Source organism: Eleutherodactylus coqui, chromosome 2 (genome assembly GCF_035609145.1).
Source record: "Eleutherodactylus coqui strain aEleCoq1 chromosome 2, aEleCoq1.hap1, whole genome shotgun sequence".
In the NCBI taxonomy this organism is placed as follows: domain Eukaryota; kingdom Metazoa; phylum Chordata; class Amphibia; order Anura; family Eleutherodactylidae; genus Eleutherodactylus; species Eleutherodactylus coqui.
In genome coordinates this window covers 191,493,066-191,513,954 of record NC_089838.1, presented here as the reverse complement: position 1 = coordinate 191,513,954, position 20,889 = coordinate 191,493,066, and the positions used below count along the sequence as shown (strand labels likewise).

The window sequence follows — 20,889 nt, the reverse complement described above, 5'->3', positions numbered from 1 at the left end:
CTTCCAGTTGAAGCCCCAAAAGGCTCATTTCCATGTGGTAATTGCAAAGCATGCAGATACATGCAAAAGAGTACCACCTTCACAAGCCCTTCCATACAGAAAACGTACAGCATTAGAGAGTTCATTAATTGTCGCACGAGCGGAGTAATATACCTGGCTTCATGTCCATGCCCTCTGGTATACATAGGGAAGACTAAACAGCAGCTACGGCGTCGGGTGCTAGCTCACATTGGGAACATCAATAGAAAGGAGCAAACAAGCTTAGCAGTACATATGAAAGAGGTACATGACAGTAACCCGGATCTGGTGACATTTCGGGGCATTGAATGTGTTAAGGACAATGGAAGAAGAGGTAATTTGGACAAAAGGCTATTACAGAAAGAATGCACATGGATATACAGACTGGATACATGTGCACCTAAGGGCCTGAATGAGACCCTTTCGTTTACCTCATTCATTTGAAAATTATGATAACATCAAATTATATTATTATTTACATTGTTCCCTACATATGACTGTGCATCTAAGGCATGGTATTAAAAGTCCCCGGAATGATACTACGGAAATGGGACTAATTTATCTCCGTTTCCTTGTTTGTACTTTCTTCTATGAAAATCTGCTGAGACCATGAGGCCATGACTAACTATGTATACACACAGGTAACGGTGGCCATAAAATAGGACTCTTATTAAGAGTCCATTCCAACTTACATGCGCTACTGCATCCTTTTTAAGTGAGGGCATTATAGTTTAGGTCAATTATGTAGTGAATTAAATTACACTCTGGTGGGATATTCCAGCTATTATCTATATCAGGCTGGATGATTAAACTTACCTTTATGTGTGCAGGGATTCCGATATAAATTAGAGAAATCAAGACACGGAGATTTGTGACCTCTTTTATTACTGGATTGGGGACTTAGATGTCTCTAGGCATAACACCTACCCCTTCATGTCATTTTCATCAATACAGGACGTCTCCGGTATCAGGGATGTGTCCAAGTACTGGACAAATGACTAAGTCCATGTAGAAACCCCAGGCGCATGCGCTAACCCATCAGAGACTAAGTCTTTATTTGGAGGGTCTGCGCATGCGCAAAGATACGTGAATATGGGAGGGGCTTACCGGCTCCCATTAACTATGGTTATAGATGATTTTGACGCCGCGACGGATTTCGTCGCAGTATCTTCGCGCCATGCGCATGCGCTAAGATACGAATATGGAAGGGAGCGAATATCTACTCCCATAGGCTGTGGATGCCGATGACGCTGCGACGGATTCCGTCGCTGTGTGTTCGCATCACCACGCAACGTCCCCCCAGTGAGACAGGGCGCTGGCGTCATGACGTGGCACGGCCGTGCGTGATGACGCGGTCACGTTGCACGAATAGAGGAGATGAGTGGGAGGTACTCGGAATGATATTTTGATCATACAACGACGGACTGACGTCACAGGGGAGGGTGTGTTGCTATCCTAAGGACCTGATTGGGGCCAGAGACAGCCCCACATGACCAATATGGGTGGAGCTAGAAGTATTTAAGTTGGAGCCTTAGTTTCACTTACCATTGCTGCCTCTATCCATGTAGCTGCTTGTGCTACAAGTTGTGCCCTGAACCTATGGGCTGTTGCACTCAAATCTATTTAACCCTTACCCTCCACTGCTGCATCTAGTGGAGTGTTGGGCATATGCTATCAGAATGTATGAGTTAGGTCAAAACACCTGCTCAAGACTGAGAGACTTTTTCACCTTAGTCCCAGTCTTGGAGCATTGTTTTCTGTCCTGATGAAACAACAGGCGTATATACCTGTTGCGGAAACGCGTTGATCAGAAAGAGATTAACTAGAAAGAGAAGAGAGAGATAGAATCACTAATATAGCTGGTGCAGTAATAATAAGGAGTGTACTGGATGCAGCGGTATCAGCCTGCATACTGGGACACTCAGTGCAGTAATACAAATATACGTGCTGAATAGATGTACCTTATGCAGTAATATCAATCTGCATGCTGTTACACAAGCACCGTTACTGAGGGCTAGCGGAATAAAAATATACCTCTTTGAGTACTTACTACCTAGGAAGTTCACCCTAGGGTTAACAGACTGTGAACCTTAGAGGTGATAATATAGTTCTGCCCTGCTCTATAAGTGAACTCTGATACATCACACCTAGGACAAGGGGAGATGAAAGAGGCATAACCTATAGATGCATTGTTTGGTATAATCTATAGACACATCGCCTCTCTACAACCTTGAACATTATCTGCCATATACATACTATAACTAGAGATCTGTAGCCACATGTGAAAATACCATGATGACGTGTGACATATAGACAGTAGGAGAAGTATGTTCTAGTACTGTGTGCCTGAGGAGTGTCTCAGGTTCCAAACACAAGGTTATGCTCATCACCCTTGGGTGTTGGATTTATTTTCTTTTAAATACTCTATGTATGTATTCATCCATGAATTTTATTTAATTATTGAATAAACGTTACGTTTTACGTATTAGTCAGACAGTTCTTCTCGGGGATAAATTTCGAATTTTGTTTGGAAGTACACTGTTGCCACGGTGATAAGTTGAGTGAGGTTCTAGTTAGTTTTTTTGAGCTGTAAGGTGGTCTTCTTGGTAGTGGTCCCATCCATCGATTCCAAGCTCAGTCTTTCATCAAGACAAGGTTGTTCCCCCCCCATTCCCTCTTTCCTACCCAAGGTGGTATTTAAATTCTATGTTAATAAGGACATCATTCTTCCTTCATTTTGCTCCTCTACAGTTTACCTGAGAGAATGCGCTCTTCACAAACTCAATCTTGTGCGAGCCTTGCAGACCTACCTTTCTTAGACTGCTTCTTTCAGACGCTCTGACTGTTTGTGATTCTTGGACGACGTGGTCTTGCGACTTCCAAAATGTTCATCTCTTGCTGGATATGATCAGCAGTGGTAGAGGCCTACTGTGTCTAGGGCAAAGCGCCTCAATGCTATGTAATGGCGCAATCCTTAATGGTGTTTCTGCTATTCAAGTGTGTAAGGCCACTACATGGACCTCTTTGCACACCTTCTCTAAGTTTTACCACGTGCATACTTTTGCAGACACCTCCCTCGGTCGACCAGTTTTACAGACTGCTATAAACGGACCACATGCATCCTTTACTTTTCCTCGTCCCCGAGGGACTGCTCTGGAATTGTACCACAGTCTGCAGCTGAGTCTACTAATGATACAGATGAGAAAAGATTTTGTACTTGCCAATAAAATCTTTGTCTTGTTCGTGGAGGGCCACCACACCCACCCATGCTGTTTTAGTACTTTCACCATGTGCAAGTGTTTCATTGTTGCACATAGTGCTAAGCAGTTACAGCTTTGACAATTTTTTTTTGTTATGGTTATATCGACTGTTTTCATATTCTACTTGCCTGTTCCTACTGCTTGCATACAAACTGATTAGCTTGGTGCTCACAAGAGGGGTATAGCTAGTAGAAGGAGTTAACACATTTTATGCTTAATGTCCCCCTCCTAGCGGCAGAAGATATACCCACAGTCATCAGTTGTGTCCCCCCCCAATGAACGAAATGAGAAATATTTTACGGCAAGTACAAAAATCTTGTTGTTTAGATGCTTTATTAGTTTTAGCGAGAATACAATAAGTCACATTTTGGACCTGTAGGCACTCTGTATACCACCATTCAGGCTCTGTATAAAGCAATGGGCCTCATGGCGGTATACATCTTTTGAGTGCATTTAATGCAAAACATAGCAGAGGACTTTCTGATTTATAGCTTATTAGATTTGGCGATGATGTATACAGCTAAATATTCATGCTGAGCTGTACTGCCTTTTCTATGTGTTACACTACAAAGGCTTGCATTCTAACACACTGGAGGTCCTATGAGCCACTGTAAAAAAATGGGAATGATCCAAAGAGATTGACTAGATGTGGCTCTGCAGGATTGGATTTACCAGCTCCCTGTTATAAAGAACTCATTCTATCTTCTAGCAATCCCAATTGAGGATTTGACTTCATGCGGAGAAATGAAGGGTGCAGTTTTCTTCGTTACCCCACAGCTGTCCCTTCTGTGGAGTGTGGGATATGTGGAGTGGACCTTTAACTAACACACACACACACACACACACACACACACCTTAACAATGAAGATACTGGCCTAAAAATTGGGTAGGTCCTGCTAAAGCTCTGGCCCATTCAGACATTGATTTAATATGACCTGCTGGGCTAGTTTCACGCAGGCAATTGAGATATCGCCGCAAGAAAAGCACGGCAAAAATCAAGTCTATTCCCACAATTTGAGCATCGGCACAGCTTTTTCCTCGCAGCATCGCTGCAACTTGCAGGATTTTTAAGTGTGAAAGTCAAAAGGGCTTTAATGTTTAAAAAAAACACATTGCACAAGAATCGCACTTTCATGCTTTGAGATGCAATAAAAAGGAAAGAAGGTGGAGATGCAAAAGTGAAGGAAACCATTGAAAATCATTGGTTTCATAATTGTGCGTTTTTCCTTTCTCACATTATGCAATTTTATCACCCACGTGAAACCACCCTTAACAGAAGATCCTTGGGGTCATTTACACACGGCTGAGAAAATCGTGCAAGATTTGTGCATTGTAAGACACACAAACCCTGCACTAATATGAACCCCATTCTTTTGAATGGAGCCATACACATGAGTGATTTTGTCCTATCTTTGGGCATGCCATTGCATCGCCCATTTTCAATAGGGCTAGCAAAGCATCACACCGGGTGTTAGGTGCACATAAGTGCGATGTTTCTCATTGAAAACAATAGAAAACACACTGCAATCCTCCCCAAAAAGTGATGCAAGGCGGTTTTAACACCAGACAGCCTCACATACCTGGGGACATCACACGTTGGCAAACGAGAGATTGAGCAGTTTCACTGCTAGATATTGCACTCCGTGTGAAATTAGCCTTGTGAGCTGGGACCTCCATCTGTTCAACGCACCTATCTAGCTAGCATCTAGGGAAATTAGAACCCAAGTGAACACCTTGAGCTCCATCCTGTCCCTTAAACCATTACTGAACAATTCTGGCTGTGTGGCAGGCTCATTATCCTGCCGAAAGAGGCCACCAACATTAGGGAAGAACAGTTTACACTCTGGAAACCCCTTTAACATGTGACATATGCCACAATATTGGCACAGAGAGCCAACCAGTATGTGGTTTAAAGTTAGGCAATAGAGTCTAGCAAGATGCACCAACTTTATCATACAGCATTAGCAACCATGATACTCTAGTATGTAACCTTAGGGTTGAATGTATTAGTGACAGTTTAAAGGGGTCGCTAACATTTTATACTATTAAAGCAGTATCTGCTTATCTACACATTTTTGCTACCCGATTGTGAGATTATACCCATGTGTATGCGATAGCAGCAAGAGGATTATGGAATAGAAAAAGGGCGAGAATCACCCCTCAGTTCGCTGTAGTGTGGGGTCAACTTGTATGTCGTATCTTTCTAGCCCCTTGCCTGTGGATGTATTACATTTTCCTTGAAGGCTTTTCTTGATGTGCTGGCCTTTACTTAAGTGTCATTTTTTTGCTGCCAACACATCCTATAGCCAGACTGCAGCTATAATCCCCCTTCCTCAATTTACTGTCCCATATCAAAGGGCAACAGAGGTCCTTGTAGAGTTCCCTTTCTCTGCATTCTGTAGAAAGGTTCTGCCTGCCTAGAAGGTGCCAATGTCTCATAAGGCATTACAGTTTCATATACTTGCCTGTACAATAGGTGACCAGGGATGGCTGCACCTGCGTACAATCATTCACTTAAGACTTGTGCTAACTTCAGTCTAAACTAATCACTGCCAGGGCAGACGCATTATCGCGGGACCTGCAGTCCTGCAGCTATATTCCACCTAGTGTAATAAACTTTTAACGGTTCCCTTTAAGTTGGCATACTGTCCTCAGCTTACTTAAATCTGGGAAGGTTTATGTAGTGTAATTTCATAACCGTATAATGTAACCTTCAACCCCAGTGCTGTCATCCAGGGACTGTACACTATAAGTGGAGGGACAACTGTCAGATGTCAACACACAACCACAAATGCAATAGACCACCTTACATGTTTCCACAATTTGGCTTTACTTTTGCAGTACAGACATGAATTTAATCCCTATTAAAGCAACATTTGAGGGTAGGACTCAGTCAAATCAATACTGCTCTTCTGTTTCTTCAAGTGAGGAAATAAATGCAAGCACTGCCTGCATAATACTATTATCTGTTAGGGTGCCGATAAAACAGAAGTGTCTACAGCCAGCTGGTGTCAGGTGGTTTAAGACTCTGCAAGAACACCACACCAGGAGCTCCATGTTTCAGAATGGACCAACCATAAACTAATACAGTAATGGAGAGTAATAACTGAGGTGCTGCTCAAAATACTTCCAAGCTTCTTCTAGCAAATCAGATTAACTGGTTAAGCATATACATACATATGCTTTATTCAGTATAGCGAGCAGAATCTAAGTTAAAATAAGAATAAAATGTCAGAACTTAACTGCATGAATTACGCCTACAGTCAAACTGAAAGATCAGATCCTTCCCATATAGTAAGCTAGACATGGCAGAGTAGTTTGGGATATTGACAGTAGCGCGGCACGGAGCAAATACCAGTGCAGTATTCTTGGTTTTCAGTTTTTACAAAAAGCAGGCCTTGCAATATTGAATTTCATACAGTGATCCTAATTTCCAAAATGTGTTTTGTAGTAGATTGAGGAATTCTTGCAAACATGATGCATGTTTCTATTGGTTATCCCCATAGATGTCCACCTTCTTGCGTTTCATCTCCTCAAAATCAAATTCTGATCCAGTCATCCTCTTGTAGATGTCCTTGATGTCATCGCAGGTGGTTTCAAAGTGAGTTGTTGGATCATATGTGCGTGAAATAAAGATCTGGAGAGAGAGTGACCTCCGTTAACGACTGACAAATGGCAGAATTCAGACACACGCACACACACACACACACGAAAATGGGTCAGTTTCCTTCGAGAAATTGCATTACTCTTCCATGAGCTGTGTGCAGCATAGTCCGTGGGGCCGAGCTAGACCAGCCCATGGACAAGAGTGGCATTGTTTCTGGAGAGACAAAGGCCCTATTCTTTCTCTCGAGTGCTGAAGCCTCTCATGACATGCAATTAATCTCTTACTTGCACCAGGCAGGTTTGGATGAAGTTTTTTTAAACCAAAGCAGAAGTGGATTCAGCCTGAAAGAAGTAGAAGTGCTTCCTTTATTTCCCCATTCCTGTTGAATCCAATTGCTGGCCATCCTGCGATGTGGTTGCTCTATATCCAAATTCTCCACACCACTTTTCAGTGGTTCATTGTTATTGGCAGTGAGTTTTTTTGCTCAAGAACTAACATTTGATGGGGATTTTTTTCTGCAAACATAGTGAGACCCGATGGGCACAAAACTATCTTTGTTGACACTTTGGCTTGTCCCTTTTTCTCCCATACCTGGTGGTATGGTCAGTTCTATAGGAGACCTGCTCCCGATATGGGAGGGTCCTTGTGAGGGCAAAGACGTGATCACCGGCAATTATATGAACTTGAAGTTTACTTTTACATCCAACATCACTCAAATATTTTGGATGTCACATTAAACAGCTGAAAACTCAAGTTAATGACATCAATCCTCTATTTCCATAGAAAGCCAGGGAAGTTGTAATTAGTATGATTGTTTTCATTTCTATTTTTGGTTGTCTAAAACCTGGGCGAGTCATATAGTCCCAAAAATACAGTAAGTCAATGGACCGTCTGTGTAATACCAAACAGGTCCTCCAGAGCAAGAGCTGCTCTTTGCTACCACTCTCCACTTTGTAGTCATCAGTCCATCCCCAGCAGTCCAACTGTCGGAGCTAGAAGGGCAGTTTCACATACTGCATCAAAAATTGCCATTAAGAAATCTACATTTTGGGACAAAGCTGGAACTGGTTCCAGCAGGAAGGAAAAGTCCTTTTTTATACTTCCTATTCCCTTTAAATCCACTTCTGGCTTTGGCTAAAAAAAACTGCATCAAGATGCCCCCAAACCACCACCCTCAAGGTGGCATCACTTGGGTTCTTATAGCAGTTTTTCACAATTTTTTTTTTTCTTTAAAAGCCTGAAGTGGATTCAAAAGGAACGGAAAATATAAAAGGACTTCTATTTCTCCTTCCTGCTGGATCCACTTAGGTCACATTTCTACAAACCCCTGCTGCTTAGGCATGAGAACAGCTGTGCATACAGGAATGCTATAAAATGTGAATGAGGCTATAGTTCAGGTTCAATAGCACTCCTTTACCCTCAGCCAGCAGATCTGACGCCAACTAGCTGGTTTCAATCTGTTCTGGGGAGGTTTCTGGGGATGTGACACTGAACATGATGGCAGCTGCCAAGAGAGGAATGCATGTGCCAAGTTGTCCATTCGCATCATAGGTACACGCTGTAATGACACCTACTGTAACTTTTTTTCTGGCCATATTTAGCATTCTGATGGGTCCCGTTACAGGCCCAGTTGTGTATTGTTTCTATTGTTAACAGTGCTGTCAGAATCAGCATTTAGCCAAGGACAGGAAGTCTGAGATGATCACTGGTGGATTGTTATAAGAAGGAACATTGATATCTGCAGGTGTAGTGAAGAAATACGTCTGCTATCCTTAAATGACAGACGAGTGACTTATGAATATACAAACTGGTATACTATGGTCTTATATGGAAGAGTACATAGTACAAAGAACAGATAGTTACAAAGAACACAGAAAAGAGTCTAACACCACAACATCATCTAGTAGAGATCAGACATTGTTGCCAGTAGCACCATTCTTGGGTCAGAACCCCAGGTGGAGATTTCTAGAAAACTTACCTGACTTTCTGTTCCCAAGTCAGTTGGAGCATACATGTCATTAACGCTAACAAACCTGAAGGAGGCGGAAAGAAAGTTACATTAAATCAATTATTAAGACTGCATAGAAAGACAAACTGCCAGCGCGCCCCACAGGTCAGCATTTTATTTCTAGATAAGATGGTAAGTGGAGGCATATTATATATAATGATAAAAAGCCAAATTCTATACACTTCTGTCTGAAGTGTATAGATATAAGCAAAGCCTCATACGAGGGGCAAATCACTTCCTGATTTTAGGCTCCACCCCTGGTTTCAGCTTTTAAAGGCTGGGGGCATTGTATGAACACGGCCTCATTTGAACCAAGCTGGACAGCAGAGGAGTGAAGGGTAGACCACATTCACAGCGCCGGGTGTGAGCAAGCCTGGTAAAACTGGGCACAAGACACAAAGCACATGAACACTTGCCCATGTGCTCTTGGATGTTAATGGACCCCACACACCTTATGTCCGATAGTCTTGTACGTTTTCATGCGTGGAATAGTACATGCATTTGTTTTTTGGACCCTAAAGAGAGCTGGTCAGCAGATCAGCGATTACAACTACGGCTCTATAGTATGAGGGTGAATACAATCGAGTGGTATATTAGAAAAAGATTACTGAAGGCCAGAACAGATATTAAAGGGCCACTACAGTCATTTTTAACCATTATATAGCTATCCCCCCAGTGTTACCTTGGTTACTCTTTTCTATCTGAAACTCCTGTTCATTTCCCTCAGATGGTGATGAAATTTCAATTCTAACCAACTAAGATCTTCTTGGGGTGTATGGATTCATTTTCTAGACCAATTCTCCGTTTATGTGATGCTGTTATATGGCTCTACCACAGTAACTGCCTACAGGTGGACATAGCCAATCCCTGGCAGTGTTGATGATGATCACAGTTATTATAGAGGAGATCACAGCTCATCCTCCTGACTGTATATTTAAAGTCCGTAGCTTATTTAGGTAAATATAGAAGGTAATAATTAAAATGTCCCCCCCACCTGGGAGGCAGAATGGTATACTCAGCTAAAGCATCATGGGATTGATGTGAAACTTTAAAGTTAAAAAAAAAAAACAAAAAAAAAAAAACCACACACTACAATGATGGTAGCTGATAAGTATCAAACAGGAGGATGTACTGCAGGGAAACAGCTGAAATACACAGAGGAGACCTATAGGGTGTGACAGGCATGGGTGAAAAAAAAAAAAAAAGTGTGTTTGCCAGAATGACCGTTCAAGGCTACATTCCCACAAGAGAGAATATCACGCGAGTTCTGTGCGTTTCGAGGCCCACAAAACTCACGCAAATATGAACTCCATTATTTTGAAGAGAGGCATTTCACATGACCAATTTCTTATCCCGCACAGCAAGTTCTAATTTTGGACGTTCCATTGGAAGGCTTCATCCGTTGTATTCAATGGGATATGTAAAGACATTGCACGGCCCTTGCATGCCTTGCGATGTGAGGTTTTCCACTGAAATCAATGGGAAACACTTGCGATCATCTGAAACGCATGAAACACGTGCCGGAGGATCACAATTTCAGAGAAGTGATGCGAGGCGTTGAATAAAAACCTCTCATCGGCGTGTAAAACGCACATTGGCAAGTGTGATGTTGGGCAGAGTTTCTCAGCCCAATACAGTTTGCCTCTGTGAATCCGGACAAAAGAAGAGCAACTCTACTTACTTCTGATCGATGGGTTCCAGGAGTTCAAGTGCAGGTCTGATCTCCTTCTCTGGATCATTTGTTTCTACAGTAGTGCTGGCTATAGCAATGTACTTCCCTTGTGCCGCCACATTGTGTGCATAGGAAATCATGCACACATAGATGTCTGAGGGAGTAACAAAACACAATAGTATAGAACGTGGCAGGTCATACAATTCTATGCATAGACTGTGAACACATCTCAAATCTTACCAGATTTCCTGTTGACTTGGTTTTGAGGAATGATGATTTGACAGGAATCGGCATCATTTGTGTTTTTTATTGGGTGACTCAGGATACAAATCACACGAATAACCTGCCCCACTTTAGTAACACGATTCGTAACATAACTGGGGTCACAAATCAGCTGCTTGCATCGGGCGATCTACAAGAATGAAGGAGATGTTACTTACATCATTTAACAACACGGCAAACATATGGCTGCTGTAACCAATGTATGCCTCAATACACAAAGCAACAGATCAGCTCGCCACGACACAAACCAAATCCAGAATGCAGTGTACAGAAGGAGACGCCAAGGCCTGAGCTAGAGTCCAGCACTACATTAGAAGAGATGTAAAATGTGTTTTGCATTTCTTCTAACATGAGCTGTTCTAACTGCCCGAGGACCGCCAGAAGGAGTCCTGTAGAAACGCCTTTTAGCCACCCAAGAACCAGAGATTTATCACCGTTTTCTTTTCTGCCTTCCAAGAACCATAACTTTAATTTTTCTATTGACATAGCCGTATGACTGCTTGTTTTTCGCAAGAGGTTATATTTTTTAATCACTGGGTGGACCCCTAAAACATAACCTTTATTGATTTATTTAATGATTAAAAGGTCCTATATTTGTGACCAACATGAAAAGACCACAAACAAACATACTTCTCCAATTTAGGCTACAAGCCAGTATTGAAGAAATGTCCAAAAATACACAATGGACCTGCCCAGGGCAAAGCCGTCCTGTGTATTTATATTAGTATTAGAGTGATAAACGTGTGTCAATGTAAGTCACTATAGAGCGCGACCGGACTAATACCCATCAGTGATAGTTCTCCATCTATGATGCTGCGATAGAAATATGACGGTTGCCACGTAGAGTACTGATCTTCGGGTAAAATTGTGTATACTCTTAGCACAACGGCTGTTGTACACGGAACTCTGTTCTGTGAATATATCGTTCTTTATTACAAGTTCTATGCGTTTCGTCATGTATGACTCATCAGGAACCAAAACTGGTTTCAGAAACCGAACTGGTCATGAGAAATGGACACCAAAAATGGCTCAATATAGCTTATGAGATGCCCACACGGGGCGAACCTCTACTGCTCTGTACTATGGCTAGCTATCTAGGTATAGGCGGGGTTAATCTCTGATAGTTGCAGGATGCGTACCATCTGGACAGGAGACTCTGCGGTTGCTGCTTTATTTTGCGCCTTAGGCTTTTGCTGTTATAGGGCAAGCAGTCTTTTGATGCACCACATGCATCATGGATAGCCACTTCAGCTAACCTCATCTAAACTTGGATTAGCTAGCTACAGGTTAGGTTGGTAGCTAATTTAGCACCTGCGGCAACTATCAGAGATTAACCCTACCATGCGGGTGACCCGTGTGGATTCCATAAATCAAATGCTCCTGTGGACATTGGGCCTTAGACATATTTATATTATGCAGCCGGTAAGTGGTTAAAATAAACTTACTGTGCCTTGCGCCGCCTGACACCAATCGTATTCTGGAGATCTAACATTTTGCAAGAACTAGATTTTGTAAGGTACTTGCCGTAAAATCTTTCTCGTCATGTTCATTGGGGGACACAGCTTTGACCTTGAGACTGGAGGCGGACACTGATCAGACTAACGAGTTGGCTCCTCACGCTTGCTAAATACCCTCTGCAGGTACTCAGCTAATCCGTTTTGAACGCAAGCAGTAGAATCGCCCCAATGGGGCTGGTTACGAAATGGTAGTGCTTAAAATAATTTAGGAGGACACCGTGCGCCCCTAGACTAACAAAAAGAGAACCCCTATCGGGTGGGTGCTGTGTCCCCCCAATGAACATGGCAAGAAAGATTATACGAGAAGTTCCTTACAAAATCTACTTTTCTCGTCTGTATCATTGGGAGACACAGCTTTGACCTTGGGAAGTTCAAGAGCAGTACCCAAGGGCGTGGGAAAATATAAGCCACAGGTATAAAGTGTAATCAGCTCTTTAACCGCGACTAGCGTTAATGGGTGCCTAGACATCCAGTATGCTCAGAGATGAGGCATAAAGGGGTCTGAGAAAACAACAGGTCTCCCATCCCCTAGCCATAGACCTTGTTATACAGGTCCCTCCGCACGCAAAAAACACCTGTCGCCTCAGTGCAGCGGCCGGGCTTGTCAAGCTGTCCGGCAGGCGGATAATGGCAAATAATTATAATACAATACACAGCGGCCAATACATACATGCCCCATGGTGGCAGAAACCAAGCCATGTGACCCCATGCAGAACACGCATGGCTACACACAATACCGCACAGCGGCTACTCAACACCACAGCCGGGCTACACCTTAAAGCCGCCCAGCGGCTGGTCTATACCTTAAAGCCGCACAGCGGCTCCACATTAAAAAAAAAAAAAGCATGGTGGCTCACAGACATGCCGCAAACATGACGAGGAGCACAGACTTTGGGAATTGGCTGAGTGAAGCCCACACCAGACCAGCACAATCAACCACACCTGTGAAGCTGAGCTGCTAAGAAACAACATGTAGAACAGATCCCAGCAGCCAACTCCAAAATAGCACCAAGGTGGCCAGTATAGGCATAACACAAGCCGCATGGTGCAACACACTGCATGGCAGCCAATACCCTCCCGCATGTGCCTGACACAGGAGGGAACCCTATACAGGGGCAGGTCAGCAGGGGAAGCCATTTTCTTATCTGCTCCTTTGTACTCGCCTATCTTCTTCTTCCTTCCTTCCGCCAAGGTAAAATGGCTCCTCAACTCCAGCAGAGCTCTCCCCCTTCAGCGCCTGCCCTTTCACAGCAGACTGCCCAGTAGAAGAAAGGGGGGCTCTACGGCTGGCGGGCCACATTCAGGAGTACCTTGATGTGCCTTTTATTTCTTCTGAGGGGACAGGGCACACAACAATGTTAATTCCACTCAGTTCGCCCTCCTCGGTTGGGTTAAAAGGGAGAGTCCTGCCTCTCCGCTAGCCCTGGTCCATCGGACACCAAGCTAAAACTGATTAGCCGAGTACCTGCAGAGGGTATATAGCAACTGGGAGAGTGCCAACTCGTTAGTCTGCTTAGTGTCCGCCTCCAGTCAGCAGGTGCTATATACCCAAGGTCAAAGCTGTGTCCCTCAATGATACAGACAAGAAATTTACATTTTTTTAATTTTCTTAAGTTCACATGTATTTGCTCGTACAAAACACTGCAATGTGTCTGTACAGCTTGTCATCGTTGGCCTGTAAAGCTATACCACAGGGATTACCCATCTGCACCTGCTGATTTTGTCACAGGGGGACTATCGAGCAACAAAGGGAGCCCCTTCTCTATCTTACGGCTTATATGCTGCTGTGGTCTGTATTAACTAAAACACTTAAAGGGGTTGTCCCGCGCCGAAACGTGTTTTGTTTTTTTTTCAATAGCCCCCCCCCCGTTCGGTGCGAGACAAACCCGATGCAGGGGTTTAAAAAAAAACAAAAACCGGATAGTGCTTAAAAAAAAACAAAAACCGGATAGTGCTTACCTGAATCCCCGCGCTCCGGTGACTTCTTACTTACCTTGCGAAGATGGCCGCCGGGATCTTCACCCTCGGTGGACCGCAGGTCTTCTGTGCGGTCCATTGCCGATTCCAGCCTCCTGATTGGCTGGAATCGGCACACGTGACGGGGTGGAGCTACGAGGAGCCGCTCTCCGGCACGAGCGGCCCTATTCAGAAGAAAGATGACCGGACTGCGCAAGCGCGTCTAATCGGGCAATTAGACGCTGAAAATTAGACGGCACCATGGAGACGAGGACGCTAGCAACGGAACAGGTAAGTGAATAACTTCTGTATGGCTCATAATTAATGCACAATGTACATTACAAAGTGCATTAATATGGCCATACAGAAGTGTATACCTCAACTTTGTTTCGCGGGACAACCCCTTTAAGCAGTTAAAGGGGTTGTCCAGGATTTTTGAAGGCCAGCCACACGTCCGTTGTCAGTACGGACAGCACAGGAAGTAGACCTATAATGCAGCCGCAGCAACCATTGACTAACATTTTTAAGTTTAGTAACCTGGAAAGAAAGTTTTTTTTTTTTTAAACTTAAAAATACAAAAAAACTATGCTTACTTCTCCTTCAGATTTGACACCAACAATTTTTCCACACTCAATAACCAATTCCTCTATTGGCTTATTCAACATATAGGTTCCTCCATAAATGGCACTTAATCTGCGGCAGGAAAAAAAAAAACAAAACTGAAATTATTAAAGTGTTTTGAAAACACCAAACAACAAATCCACATCACAGTAAAAGGTTTTATGTGCAGCCTTACAGTAAGGTTAACGCGTCCCGAGTGCCCTGCTAACCGTGGCACACCACCATTGATTTTGCAGACAGGGGCTCAAATGCAGCGTTTCTAATGGCGCAATTTTTGAGCGTTGTCTGCTTTATTTTCACGGGTTTCAGTGCTTTTTAAACACACCATCTGCGGTAAAAATGCTGCGGTTTCTGAACGCATGTGTGAGAGTAACCTTACTCTAAGTTTTAAAAAGCTTTGCCAGCAGGGACGGGGAACCTTTTTGTTCACATCTAAGAGGTAGAAAACCTGTTCTGAATATGTCAGCTAACAGAGTTGGAAGTTTAGGACACATGTTCAAACTTCAGTATGTTTAAAAAACAAAATAAGAAAGCACCGCCGCAGATTGTCATCACCGCACGATGCTTTACTGGCTGACTGGATTGCAGGTAAAAAAAAATAAACACTCGGCTTAGTCCCAACGCCACCAGGACTTTAGTTTATGGTGCTGTGCATGATAGGTTCCCTTTAAGCACAGAAGTTTTTTTTTTTCCTGGTTAAAACTTATTTAACCCCTTAAGACCGCAATTGTTTTTTACTTTTTCAAAAAGATGCTAACTCTTATTTTCCCCATCGAGGTCTGAGGTCTTGTTTCTGCTTGACAAGTTGTATTTACCAATGGTATTATTAAATGTGCCATATAACGTACCGAAAAACTTTAATACCTAAATGGAGTGAAATGAGTGGGGACAATTTTGCCATCTTTGCAGGGGTATTGTTTTTATAACGTACACACTGCAGTGAAAATGACAACATTTATTCTGTAGGGTCAGTCAGTATGAGGATACCGAAGTTATTTTCTTCTGTACCACTTCAAAAGGCTCTGGGCTGCCATGATAACTAAACAGCCCCTCATGATCTCATCGCGAAGGGGCCCATGTGTGCAAGACGCAGGAGTCTTACCTTGCAAATCCCTGCGGCAGTTCTCCAAGGCCATAGAGTGGGTAGAGGTAAGGGCTTTTGCCGTAACGTGCTAAAGACTCGCTGTATAGCCTAATCCTCTGTATAGTCACCAGACACGGCTGTTGCAGATATCTAGTGGTGGGTAAAGAAAATCAGACACTGATGCACAATGATTGGGGCAGACAGAGAAAGTCATCAATATGTAACATGCACAGTTTAAACCCAGGCTTCTCAACCCTTCTACTGCGGCATTAACAGCCAGAACACGCCGATGCCTGAACCTCGCCACCATAGGCAGCCATGCAAAAGAAAATTGCTTGAGACTTTAATTTGGAACAAGGGTAACATTAAAAAAAAATAAATAAAAAATGTACTAAAGTAGTTAATTTTACTGCTAAACCAGAGACTGCTGCAGCAAGAGAGGCTTAGGCCTCTTCAGTAAGGCCCACTGAGTTTCTTTAGCACCAATTAAGCCCATGTTCATGGGCGGATCGCATTCCGCATGTGGGAGCCCACAGTGGAACCAGACCCTGCCCACAGCCAAGGACCCTGCGTTACCTGTCCGCTACAACCTGAATGTGTGAACAAGTCCTAAGCAGCATTAGGAGGGCTTGTGTGCCTGCATTAGCATACAGTGAATGTATCCTCTCAGCCCCAGTATGAAGAGTATCTTGTAAATGGTGACATGAGAAATGGGCAGCAGATCCCACCACTTAAAGCCAATTATCTTAAGAATGAATATATAGCTGTCTCCTCATTAAATCTTACTTGTTTACATAAGATGCAAAATTAGACACCCCTAAAATCACCCCAGAAGGGAATGAAAAGCAGAAATTCTGAAAGAAACCCAACACTCACTCATCGGTCCTGTACAGAGCCAAAGCATGGCCTGTGAAGTCAATGACATCCTGTCCCAAATCAAATTTCTTATAAACCTCCAGCATGGTTGTCTTCTTAAGGTCAATTCCTTCCCAGGTCTTTGGATCGTTTTCTTGACAGTTTGCAACAAAACTTAGGAACTTCTTGAACCGCCGCTTCTCAAACATGCCCATCAAACCTTCAGGGAAAGAATAATCAGTTAGGTATATTCTGAAGAGCCAACAAGAAGAATCATGTTGTACCTTGGTACATACAAGTCGCTAAAATGGAGAGGTCACCAAGACGTTACCAGCAAGATCACTTTGGACAGAAAAAATAAAAAGGTTTAAAGCATAGTAATCCAAATGGTGAAAGGGTCTAATCAAAAGGGTTAGAGAGGAAGAAGAAAAGACCATGCGTGGTTCTGAAGTAAACGACTGTTTACTCGCATGTGTGTTGTGGTGGATCCAGTGATCACCACCACCAGGATCTGGCGAATCCCACAAACATATAAAGGAATTCACTGTGTTCCGCCTAGGTGTCTGTTGCACCTTTCCCACCAAAAGCACCCGAGTCAGTGAAAGGCCGCTGGGGAAGCAGATGTCAACATGGTCTTAGAACTGAGTTTTTTTTTATCTTTTTTTCCCTTTTGAAAGAAGTCTTGAGCATATGTATCCAATATGATAAACCTGGATGTCAACATAATGCAGGTAGAGTCTTAAGGTCGTGTTTAACCAAATTTTCTGTGATTCTTTCGAAAACATTGCACCTGTGTTACTTTTTTTTTTTTTTCAAATACTTCTTTATTGAACATTTTAAAATATACATATATACACGGTTGATCTGTAATGGGTACAATAACCAGAGTAAGAGTAGGTTGCAATACGAACACAATGTTGTTTTGATGTGGAATCTAAGTAGTTCGATGAAGAACTCAATTGTAGTGTGTATTAGATTTGTGAGTGAGGTTTGGTGCTGTTTTAGTAAAAAGAGGTGAAGTGTTGAGCCTGTGTGAGTACAGAGTGAAATTGGAACTATAGGTGTAAGGTTGAGCAAATACAAACAACATTGTTTTGAAGTGTGTCAAAAGTGATTGAGTATGAGATTGATTTGAGTGTTGTGGGAGATGTATGGTGTTATTGTAGTTAAAAGAAGTGAAGTGTTCAGTCAGGTGTGTGTACAGAGTAAAATTAAAACAAACATTGTAACTCATATTGCTGCCATGGTTTCCATATGCGATTACATTTTGAAAGAATTGTTATTCTTTGCATATATTTTTTCAAAGCAATGGTGGTCAGTTATCATGTCCAGTAAATCCTTCAAAACAGGCGGGGAAGTAAGTCTCCAATTTCTTGCTATAATATTTTTAGCCGCGAGAAGAAAGTGGCAAATCCAAGTCCTTTTGTCTGCTGGAAGTGATTTGCTCTCCAGGAGGGCAAGTTGAGGAGTTTTTGCACGGCTCACTCCGGTAATGGATCGAATGGCGTCAAACACCTCTCTCCAAACTTTCTGGACCACGGGACAGCTCCAAAATATATGGTAAAGGGAGCCTTCGAAGCCACAATTTCTCCAGCATTCTCTGTGTTTGGAAAGCATTTGGCTAGTTTAGTGGGGATGTAATACCACCTAGATAGCACTTTGTAGTGTGTCTGAAGCAGTCCGGCTGAAATGGTTGCTTTATTTGCTCTTTCAAATGCTTTCAACCATTGAGTAATTTTGAATTTTTTCTGGAGATCACGTTCCCAGTTTAGCAGATGGATTCTTTTCGTGTCATTTGTGTTGCCCACAATGACATCATAAAAAACTCTTGTCATGGAGCCCTGGGAGTTCGTGCATTTGTGGAGTAAGTTTTCTAAATCGTTTGGTAAAGAACATTTCCCCAAATGTGCACTGTTGAGAAGAGAGGCTATCTTCAGGTAAGAGAAAGTTTCTTTGGATTTGATAGTTGGGAAAGTAAGGGGTTTTCCCTTTTCTAGGAGGACAGATATGGATTTGATTCCGCATCTGTGCCATTCCCCTAAGTTTAGATCTTGAATGAAGTAGGTTAGAATCTCCAAGGGGAGATTTGTAGGTGGGCCTTTAGCGACATGGTCAAACTTGAACGCTAGGAGATTCCAGCAATGGATGGTAGTTGGCATTAGAGGTGAGAGATTTTGTATTGGGAGGAGAAGAGGAGTCTCTGGATTGAAAATGCCTAGTATTGAGGCCTTAATAAGCGAGCCCAGTGATTTATTTTGATTTCTATGTCTTTCCAAATGACACCATGGTGGGAGTTGAGTCTTTTAGCCAGTTGGCTGACTGGCCTAAGATGGTTGAATTGTAATATGCTTGGAGATTAGGTACTCCTAGTCCGCCGCGTTTTCTGTTGAGATATAGGATGGAGGCGGCTATTCTAGGCCTCTTGTTGTTCCAGATGAAATTAAGCAACTGTCTTTGGAAATTAGTGATTATGTTTTGAGGGATTGGATGAGATAGTGTGCGAAAGAGGTATAAGATTTTTGGTAGGATGAGCATTTTATATAGGGCCATTCTACCGAACCAGGAGAGTTCCTTTTTTCCCAGCTTCTCCAGCTCCCCTCTCAGTGAAGAGAAGAGCGGGTTCATATTCTGTGGGACAATCTCTGACGCTGTACTGCATAGATTGATTCCTAAGTAAGGGATTGTCAATTTCCACTGAAAAGAAAACTCATTTTGAATGTCTTCTTTCAATTTTTTGTCTATATTGAAGCCCATAATCTGGGATTTGATCAAGTTTAATTTATAGAAGGAGACTTGGCTGAACCGGGAAATGCACTCCTGGACCTTCCTCAGGGAGTTCAAAGGATCTGTCAGGGTGATAAGCACATCATCAGCGAAGAGGCTGATTTTATGTTGCCTCATGCCAACTGGGATGCCTTTAATTGTTGGGGACATCCTTATTTCCACCAGGGGTTCGATTATCATAGTAAATATTAGAGGGGACAGAAGACAGCCCTGGCGGGTTCCATTAGTGGTTGGAAATGGCGTGGACAGGGCACCGTCAACTAGTACTCTGGCGGATGGTTGAGTGTAGAGAGCCTGGACCGCATGGAGAAAGTTATCTCCAACTCTGAACTTTCGTAGAACAGCGAAAGCAAACCCCCAATGGACTCTGTCAAACGCCTTCTCCGCATCCAAGGAAAGGAGGAGAGAAGGCGTTCGACTTAAGTTAGCTAATTCCACCAGGTTTTGGGTTCTTCGTGCGCCGTCTGTTGCATTTCTACCTTTTGTGAAACCTACCTGGTCATTGTGAATGACCAAAGGGAGAAGTTCCAAGAGCCTGGTTGCCAAAATTTTTGAGTAGATCTTTACGTCGGAGTTTAAAAGGGAAATGGGTCTGAAATTTGCTAAACAAGAGGTGTCCTTTCCTGGTTTGGGAATAGTGATAATTGTAGCATCTCTGCTGACATCGTTCCTTGATTCATTGAATCGTTAAAGATGGCTGTTCGGTGTGGGGCCAGGGAAGGGTAAAATTTTTTATAATATTCGTTCGATAGGCCATCTGGGCCAGGGGATTTGTAGTTTTTTAGGCCACTGATGGCTTTAGTTACTTCTGAGATAGAAATTGGTTTATTTAGAGACTCGTTTTTTGATTCTATGTGTTACTTTTAAGCCTTTGACAATATTGAATATAGTACAGTGTTTCCCCGAAGATAAGCCCTACCCTAATTTTCAAGGGGTGGGTTGAAATAGAAATCAGAGCCGGAGGTCAATCATTCACAGCCATTTAATGAATTGCATCACTGAATGGCTGTGATTGGTTCATCGAGCACCGGCTCCGAGCGGCTGGCGTTTGATCCAATCACAGCGCTCGCTTGCTGGAGGCAGGGTATTAAAATGAAATAGCTGCCCGGTACCCATCAGGACAGTGTGATTATGATACTGACTACCTGTGATGAGTTAACAACGTGTGCATAGACTGACTGCATTGAAGAACTCCGCCAGACGTTTTTCAAAAAGCCAAATTCCC

The 20,889-nt window shown here is 43.0% G+C and overlaps 1 protein-coding gene across 1 annotated transcript in view; it reads right to left on the bottom strand.

Annotated features, from left to right (window-relative positions):
* Positions 1–6,084: 6,084 nt before the first annotated feature.
* Positions 6,085–20,889, bottom strand: part of GDI2 (GDP dissociation inhibitor 2) — a 29,154-nt gene continuing 14,349 nt past the window's right edge. The window contains exons 5-11 of the mRNA XM_066592122.1: positions 16,902–17,100; positions 16,044–16,175; positions 14,914–15,013; positions 10,806–10,977; positions 10,575–10,719; positions 8,864–8,918; positions 6,085–6,915 (exon numbers count right to left, since the gene is read on the bottom strand). Of these exons, the coding sequence (XP_066448219.1) occupies positions 6,766–6,915; positions 8,864–8,918; positions 10,575–10,719; positions 10,806–10,977; positions 14,914–15,013; positions 16,044–16,175; positions 16,902–17,100 (953 nt within the window). The 3' untranslated portion in view covers positions 6,085–6,765. The remainder of the gene's footprint in view (positions 6,916–8,863; positions 8,919–10,574; positions 10,720–10,805; positions 10,978–14,913; positions 15,014–16,043; positions 16,176–16,901; positions 17,101–20,889) is intronic.